General features: G+C 34.3%; 1 protein-coding gene and 1 pseudogene across 1 annotated transcript; one reads left to right on the plus strand and one right to left on the minus strand.

The window, feature by feature from the left end:
* The first annotated feature begins 1,112 nt into the window (after nt 1–1,112).
* On the plus strand, nt 1,113–2,417 carry LOC131614393 (F-box/kelch-repeat protein At3g23880-like; annotated as a pseudogene).
* Nucleotides 2,418–3,316: 899 nt separating this feature from the next.
* LOC131614394 (F-box/kelch-repeat protein At3g23880-like) lies at nt 3,317–4,573 on the minus strand. Its single transcript, XM_058885984.1, has one exon. It carries the CDS (start codon nt 4,571–4,573, stop codon nt 3,317–3,319), a length of 1,257 nt encoding a protein of 418 aa, XP_058741967.1.
* Between the last annotated feature and the right edge of the window lie 5,302 nt (nt 4,574–9,875).

Below are 9,875 nucleotides of genomic sequence, written 5' to 3' on the forward strand. Positions count from 1 at the left end.
AATTAATGTTGCTGCCCCGCTGTGATCATGTCTGTTCTGAACTTAACAATTATGTTGCTGTCCTGCTGTGATCATGTCTGTTCTGAACCGGTTAATGCCGATAATGCTTCTGCGTGCCTGGTTTGGGATTTCTAGTATTTAATATCCAAGCTGGAAGCTTTAGGGTGAGATTGTAGTGCTCTCTCGTGTGCATCCGGGAGTGAAGTTACTGCAATCTGTTTATTAGGTGTTTTTTGGTGAAGATTGGTGTTGAATTATATCTATTGAGCTGGTGTGTTTGAGGTGTAATTTGTAACAGAAATGTTGTACTGATGTAATCTTAGCATGTCTCATGCTAGAGCTTTATTATTGAATATATCCCTTTTTGCTTCTCCAAAAAAAATATTACTCTCTACCCTAATTCTCTCTCTCTCTCTCTCAATTCATCTTCTTTCAAGTTTCTTTTCACCACTGTTACTACCTTCAAAATTATGGCTTTATGTTTTATGTTGTTCCAACAAAATATAGTTGGATGATAATGTTAGGGAGAAGTTATAAATATAGGTTAAGCTTGTGCCAAATATTAAATAAATAAATAAATATATTACATTAATTATAAAAATATTTTATTTTTTATATCTTCTAGAAATACAAATAAAATAGGGTTTAATGGATATGCACTGACAGTGTAAAATAATTTTACACTGTCATCCAATAGAAAATCACAAATCTGCCATGTCATTAAAAGTTTTTTAAAATAAAAGAAAGTTTTAATTGGATACATGATTGTGATTGGTTGACAGTGTAAAACTATTTTACACTCTCAGTACATCACCCATTTTCTCAATAAAATATCCGTAAAGTTAATTTTGTAAAAGAAAAGGAAGCATCCAAAAAAACTATTCCATTTCTCTCTTTAAAATATGATAGTAACTTTTGTGACTTTTTCTCTATGGTAATCATCATTTTCTCTCATCTGTTATCTCTAGTCAAAATGAATTAAAGTTATCCAAGTTACTAAACAATAAAGTCATTAAATTGCAGCATAACTTATCAGTATTAAGGGGCGGCCAGAAATGAAGAGTTGGACAGAAAACTGATTGTTGCATTATTTGTAGCCGGGGTGTGTTAAAATGGCAATGCTCCACCTAGCGGCATTTCTTAGTTTCATTACAAATCTTTTAGGTTTCAACAGCATTATTAAGTTCATTATCAAGTCAGCCGCATCTCTGCACCTGCCTAGGACGACTCCGTCACCAGTGGTCCTCCCCGACGATCTCATTACCGAGGTATTTTCCTTTCTACCCGTCAAATCGCTTCTTCGATTCAGATGTCTTAGTAAGTATTGGAAGACACTTATTTCCCGTCCCGATTTTGTGAAATTGCATCTTAAGAGATCAGCGACACGAAATCCTCTCTTCACACTAATCACGTATCGTATAAGACATGTCCCCGAAGATTCCTTATATGGTAGTGACGAGGAATGTGAGCACAGTGTTGTTCCATACCCTATACGCAGTTTACTCGACAACCCTTCATTTACCCTTTTTGACGATCCTTACTATCATGTGAGAGACAAAGGATGCTCGGATATAGTTGGTTCATGCAATGGACTAATTCTTTTGGCTGGATGCTTTTTTGATAGTTGGAACGGCAATCCGGATGATAACTATTGGCTCCGTGTTTGGAATCCAGCCACCAGGACAACATCTCAAACTTTTGGGTATTTTAATGATTTTAGTAATTCTCCACCTCAAGGTTTTGGTTTTGCATTTGGTTTTGATAATTCGACAGGTACTTATAAAGTTGTGGCATCTCGTGTTTGTTGTTATGAATGGACGACCGAGGTGAGAGTTCTTAGTTTGGGTAGCGATGTTTGGAGAAATATTGAAAGTTTTCCGGTCATTCCTCTTAATTTGTACTTTGGCGGTCTTAGTATATATGGTAGCGTGTATTTGTGTGGCACTCTTAATTGGATGGCTATGAACCATATGGACAGTTACTTTTGGTAGCGTGTATTTGATGAAGTACCACCTAGAGAACCAACGATTGGTGTGTTAGGAAGCTGTCTTTGTTTTTCTTATTCTTATAAAGAAACTGATTTTGTTATATGGAAGATGAAGAAATTTGGGGTTGAGGATTCTTGGTTTCAATTCCTTAAAATTAGTTATCAGCAGCTTCAAATAGATCATGACTTTAGTGTTGATTGGAGAAAGAATTATTTTCTATTGGTGCCGTTGCTTATATCTGAAGATGGTGATACACTAGTACTTAAAAGCAATGAAGAAAACCAAGCAATTCTCTATAATTGGAGACATAATAGAGTACAGCGGACACAAGTTATTGTAAGTAGAACTATTACCGATAATAGCACTAGCGATCATGTATTTTGGAAGGATGCCAAGGATTTCGTTGAAAGTTTAGTTCCAATTTTTTGAAAGTAAGTTTCTCTTCCATGGTTTACTACTTGTAGGAATTTTTGTTCATTTGTATAAGTGGTTTTCATAATAATCGACAATTTGAATATTCCTTTTAATTATTTCTTAGGTTAATTGTATATTGAGCATGTGGCTTATATTGAGAAAATGTATATGGGTTGTACTTTGTATATAACTATTTGAACATGCTGGGATGGTTTTTTCCATATATTTGCTTGCACTGTATAAAACCATTGTGGACATATAGATAGGAAAGCACACATTTTTCTGCCGTTATATATCAACCAACAACATCGCATGAGTTGACTGGACACCACTAGATTATTTTGCTAGATTTCTTTAAAATTAAATACAAGCTATAGATTCAAATGCCTAAACTAATAGATTTTTTTTCCACTGGAAAAGTTCATTTTGCTTCTCTTGATTCAGGTTAAAGATTTTATTTGAGAACGTTTCTTAATTACATCAAAGGTTAGTCATGGAAAACTGAAAGTTATTTAAGAAAATTGTTCACAATATTAATGGTTTCAAGCTAGTAGGGAAAAAAATAGATTAGTCATTTGAGCTTTTAATCTATAGATATCCATCAACTAAAAAAACTTGTGGATACACTAATTATTAATTTTCATTGATCACTCTTATAGTGATTGATTAAACGTCATATTTTATCTAGACAAGAACAAAGTTTAAGAAAATTATAAAAAGAAATTATAAGCAAAATGGTTTTAAGGGGTAGTATAAAGGATACTGAAAACTCAACGATTGAATTTTAAACAAAAAAAGATTTTGGCAAAATGAAATTCCGCAAAATGTAAAAATGAGAATTCAATGCCACAACATCCATTATTCTAAAAAGAACACACGAATTCAAACAAGTAAATCATAAGAGAAACTTACTTTTAATTAATCCGAACTAAACTTTCAACATAATTAACAGGGTCCCAAAATTCAAAATCTTTTGTTGTTGTAGTAACTTTTATTTGCTTTACTCTATTATCCCTCCAATTATAGAGAATTGCTTCAAAGTTTTGAGAGCTCCTAAGCATAAGTGTATCACAATCTTCGAAAAGAAGCAACGGTATCAATTGAAAATGATATTTCATATAGCCACTCAAGTCATAATCTATTTGAAGATTTTGATAACTAACTTTAAGAAATTGAGTCCAAGAATCTTCAACTCCAAATTTTCTCATCTGCCATATAACAATATCAGTTTCCTTATAAGAATAAGAAAAACATAGGCAACCCCCTAAAACACTAATGATTGGTTGAGCTGACGGCACTTCGTCAAAATCAAGGGGCAAAAGATATTGATTATAAGTCTCAGTCCTCAAATCAAGAGAAACAATAACAAAATGTTCAACTTTGATAGTCTTATTAATCGTGAGTTTCATATTAATCCAACTATGGTAGTCAATGTTGTTGCGAATAGCCAACCAGTTAACAGCACCACTAACATACACACCATCATGGATATTATAGTTATTGAGTTCAAAAGGAAGAGGAACAACCGGAAAACTTTCAATGCTTCTCCAAACATCATCACCGAAGCTAAGAACTCTCACATTAGATTTCAGTTGATTACCAATGTAACGGGACGCCACCACCACTTTATAAGTGTCTGTTGAATCATCAAATCCAAGCCCAAAGGTGAAACTTTGATATTGAAAAGCACAAAAATATCCAAACTTTTTAGATATTGTCTTGGTGGCTGGATTCCACAATTGAAACCAGTACTTTTTATGGGGACGGGTGAAGATAACACTGGCCAAGAGAATCAATCCATTACAGGAAGCAAATACATTAGAGCACCCTTTGTTTTCCACATCATAGTAAGGATCGTCAAAAAGGGTGATTGAGGAATTATCGAGTAAACTACGAGTAGGATATGGAAAAACGCTGAAATTCTCTTCATATTCATCGTCATTACCGTCGGGAGACTCGCCAGGAGTAATCTTCAAGCGATCCAAGATTATTGCAAACATCGGAGTTTGTGTTGCTGATCTCTTGAGGTGCAATTTGATGAAGGCGGAATCGGAGATGAGAGTTTTCCAAGACTTACAGACACACTTAAATTGAAGAAGAGATTTGACAGGAAGAATGGAAAGTATTTCGGCGATGAGTTCATCGTGAAGCACGATCGGCGACCGAATCATCGTAGAATGATGCAGTGATGTGGTTGATTTTTTGCACTCAAACCAGCGCCGTTTAGCAGGAAGTACTGAAGAACCTGCTAATATAAATAAGGGCCTAGGTTTTTAAAAACTATTTTAAAAAGGAAATAAAATTGATATTTGTTTGCGTTTTTTTTTTCAAAGTTATTTTAAGTGATTGTATCAACAATTTTAATCATTCAAAGCCCGCTCGTACTTAATTAACTCAACTAAAAAATAGTTTGAATTTAGGATAGAGGTAAAAAAAAAATAATAAAGCTTATTGAATATATATTTTTGGCTTAATTGCAATTTTAGTCTCCATATTATTATTTTTTTTAGTTTTTGTCCCGTATTTTAAAATCCTGAATTTTAGTCCTTTTATTTTAGTTTTTTGAGGATTTTGGTCCCCTTGTAAACTCGAAGGCAATTTTTAATGAAATGGAACTCGCATTGATGACATGTTTAAAATCCTCAAAAAACTAAAATATAAGGACTAAAATCCTCAAAAAAAACTAGAATATAAGGACTAAAATTCCGAATTTTAAAATAGGGGGACCAAAACTAAAAAAAAAAAATAACATGGGACCAAAATTGCAATTAAGCCTATATTTTTTTTAGGATATAACCAAAAATTTTAAAAAAAATTATTGAATTTATTTTTATAATTATTAGAAAAAATTAGAAATTTTTTATGTCTAAAATAAAACACATCAAATAAGAGTTAAAACTAAAATTTGGTTGGATTAGAAAAATATAAAATGTAGATTTAACAATTAAGGCAGCATTAATATGGTCAAGTTTTATTTATTCTTTAAAAACTATTTTTAAAGAAAAACTCTAACCCCACTCCTTGATTCTCTTATGCATTATGCGTGTTGTCAAAAATGTCTCATGCTTTTGTAGATGAATCTCCGTAAAAATGATTGGATATTTTTAGAAACATCGTTTTGAGACAATTTAGGTATTTTTGAATGTGTAAAACGTACGATCAAGCAGCCAAAATGGTGTTTTTTAAGCCTCTTGAACAGTGAAAAACGTCATTGTCGCGTCCTTGGAGTTTCAGAACGTTCTGTAAGCATCTATGAAAAAAATGAAACATTAGGTAGTTTCGTAGATGCAACTACAGAACAAACCCAGTTTTTTGAAATGTAAGCTTGTTCCGTAGATACATCTACGAAAGATTTTCGTATTTGTACGTACGGAAGTATATTTGTTTTTTCTTTTCTTTTTTATAACTAAATTGTATCTAACTCGATTTTGTTTGTAATACAATGCAGACATTATGACCGACCATCCAGATCGCATTATATCTGGGAGAATTTCACAACATGCCTATGTGCGACATGCACGAATGCAGGTCTTGTCATAAGTGACAGATGGATCCGTCGTTCCAGCAGATGCACCTAATACCCCCGTTCCAACAGATGTACATGTTACATCTGTTCTAGCAGAGGGGCCTTCCACATCTACTCTCTCATCTCAGAGGCCTCGGGATGATGGTGAGGGTTCCTCGCAGATGCCCTCTGCCCGCAGAAGTATGCTAGATCTCCGGTGCCACCTCCTGAGCCGTACGAGGAGACTGATGCGACTGAGGTGCCTGTCGTTTACCCAGGGGGTCCTTCAGATTTATCCCTGTTGACAGGGTATGCAGATCATTGAGCCAACCATATCTGGGACGAAGATGTAAAACTTCTTAAAATTATTACTTATTACTTTTTGTCCTCAGTTTCTGATTAATTATTTATAACTTTGCTTATTATTAACAGCGTTTTTTTTTTTTGGAAAATTTTAGGATAGGGATCCCCAGAAGTTCTACAACCACGGCCGGAAGATTGCATCTCTCGTGCAGCCTACCAAGCCATGGTTCCAGGATGTCCTCGCTGTAACACCCCTTTTCTAACCCCCAAACAATAGCATACGTTCACATAGTAATATAACATGCATATAATAAAAGGGCATCATATGTTTTTTCCATAATAATGAAAATCAAAGAAAAACGTACAATCATGCACCTGATCATATTTATAACACAATTTGAAAACTTCATGTTTCATTAATATGCATATTGCAACAGAAAATAAATTCTCAAGCATTTCAAGGATCATATCTCATACTATAATTAACTACCAAAATCATAATAACAATATCATCTCATTAAATGTCATATGAATCCTACAATAGGCAACATAGCCATCAACATAATATATCCAAAATACCATGTCGAATACAATAAAGATAACAATAATCCAACATCCAAAACATGAGCTCAAATACCCCATAGTGTTACATGATCAAAGCATTGACTCGCTACCTAAATCAAAATGAAATAAACGATAAGCTCCTCGGCTAAATCCTCATGCAAGTACACTACTCGTTGGAACATGCACGATGTCGCATAAAACATCATTCAAACATAAGGGTGAGAATTCACATCATAATTAATACATATAATATGTACAATGAATAAAGTATTATTACAATACAACAATTCATCACACTTCACAATTAATGAGTTCTACAATTATTGCGCACAACACAATCTCCAATTATCACATAAGCACACATTAATCCAAATATCACATAGTAAACTCAATGTGACTCCAAATACAAGTAATGTGACTCATGCATGTGGTACCATGTGAGTATCAAGCTCACCGCTCCCGATTCCATACTCAAGAATCAGAACCACGCTGTAGCAACCTGCCCTAAAAGTTAAAGATTAGAGTCGCCACCTATTCTGAAGGGCGAATAGGAAACCCTACGCAGTATAGAGATCAGGGTAAGATACTATATTCAGGTCAAGGGAAGGTGTTAGGCACCCTCAACCCTTTCCTAAAGGTTAACATTGCAAAGATAAGGGTTATGGCAAAACATAAAGAAAGGTAACAAACAATTAATAGGGTTAAAGACATGATTAAGATTTGGAGGAAGGGGACTCGCCTTGTTGCCAAGTGCCTACGTATCTCCTTATGGAGAATCAGAGTCAACGTAGTTCGGGGAAGGGTTGTACGCCCTTAGAGTTAGAGTTTGAATGGTTTGAATTTGTTTGTGCTTTGAAAAGCGTTTTTGAATTGTCTAATTGATGAGGATGAAAATCCATAGTTTAGTATTGTGGTTTGAAAAGGTTTGGGCGTACAACCCTGGTTTTAGTATGCACTATTAACCGCAATAATCGATTGATTCAATTACCATGGTTAACAGATTCGAAGTTGTATCGTTACCAATTTTAATCAATTGATTTGATTATCACTAATAACGAATTAGGATATTTTCTAATAATTTTTAATAATTAATTTGTATCATTACCCCTCGTAATCGATTGATTCGATAAAAAAGAATAATGAATTGAAAAATAGAAAAGTTAATCATCGCGACTAATAAGATAGTCGGAACCATTTAACCAAATAGATATTAATTATATTTTAATTAAATAACATTTTAACTAAAATTCACTATTGCCCATAGCGATTAATTAATTTAATCGGCACGAACAATAAATTGACATTTTAATATAATTATCATATAATAATTTATTTATAAAAATAATTATTATTATATAAATAATATATTAAAAAGAATCAACTAAAACATATAATTAATTAAATTTATTTTAGTTTAATAGGATTAGTATCCAGTGTGGCAGCCTTGATGGCTCATGGTATAGGGAATAAACCCTGGACGTGGGATTTAGCTAGTGGGTGGATTGAAGGGTTTAGATCTGAGAGGGCGTATGGTGAACTCCATGGGCATAGGCGCACAGGATCAGTAATGGAAATATTCAGAAAAATAAACGTTGGAGGGGAGGCTCGAACCTGCGACCTCTCCCTCACCATGGCTTCACGCAACCACCACACCACACACACACATGCGTTAACCACACACAATGAATAAAACAAAAAAGAAACCCTGGCATGAATGAACAAACGCGCGCCAATTTTCAAACGGGCGACTCAGACGTTGACACGTCAGTGTCTTCCTCCCCAGACCTGCAAAAAAAGGCTGTAAATTTTGCTACGGTTTGGCTACTAAACTGTTCTTAGCAAACCCCCTACGAAAACAGCGAATCGCTCCTCCTTCCAAATATATATTGCGCACCCCTTCTATTCACTTTGTCTCGACCCTCCGATCGTGTTTACGCTATTAATTCAACCTAATTTCACCTCTATTGAAAAGCCCTAATCACAAACCCTAAAAGCTCACATCGGTCAACAATGGCAACACACAAACGAAACATGAAAACTTCAAATAAATCATCCAGAAACGATCATAACAACCACACAAAGCATAATACACGAACAATTCAACATATAAATGCCACAATGATGCTAATCGACCAAAAATTCAGAGACGCATACCTTGGCAAATTGGAGGAATTCTGGGGGTGTTGTTGCAGTGCAAAGGTCCAGACACGTTCAGAATCCTTTGATGAAGCTTTTGCAATGCCTAGATCTCTTTGAAAGCTCCAAATTCTTTGAAACCGAGTTTGAATTTCTTGGTGACTTTTGAGTTTTTTGTACGTGTGCCTCTGCTCCGAAAATTCTCCCCTAATCCTATGCTTTATGTTGTCTACTTATAGAGGAAAGAATTAGGTCTAACAAAGAACCCAAAATAGCCTTTGAATCCAATCTTCCTCCTTTGAGAATTTTGATTTGTTTCTTGAATAAAAAGTTTCTAATTTGGTCCAAATATTGTATCACTCCTTTCCATTTGATTTAGCACGAAAATAACAATATATTTTGCCATTAATACTGATTGAAATTGGCCTATATGAATATTTTACCATAATATTTGATTTTTCATACTTAATTAAATCACAAAATGAAATAAAAAAATATATTAAATCAATTAATATGCTAAATTTCGTGCCCTTTTGTTTTGGACAAGCTAATGGCTTGTGAATCAAGTTTGTACCATAAAAACATAGGCCCATTTGCAAGATTTCTCAATTTGAACCCTCCTTTTTCATATTTGGTCCTCCAAAATCAATCAACTTTGATCAAGCATATCTCACTCAATTTTTAAGCTATGAGGGAGTTCTAATACTTTTTGGAAACCTCAATAAGTCCTCTATAAGCCACTTTGGAACATATTTTTCATTTGAAGCTTTTATCTTGATCATATCTTCTTTGACAAAAAACTGCTTTTGAAGGATGCTTGAAAATGACCTGTAATCTTGTGCACTGTATCTCTCAAATGAATCATTTCTAGCCCTGGCTTGTGAGAGACAAAGTTGTAGGGAATCCAATTTCCTTCAAAATGGGCTTTGAGTGGGGCATTTTTTATGCTCCATGTGAAAGTTACG

The sequence above is a fragment of the Vicia villosa genome, linkage group LG6 (assembly GCF_029867415.1).
Source record: "Vicia villosa cultivar HV-30 ecotype Madison, WI linkage group LG6, Vvil1.0, whole genome shotgun sequence".
Taxonomy (NCBI): Eukaryota; Viridiplantae; Streptophyta; class Magnoliopsida; order Fabales; family Fabaceae; genus Vicia; species Vicia villosa.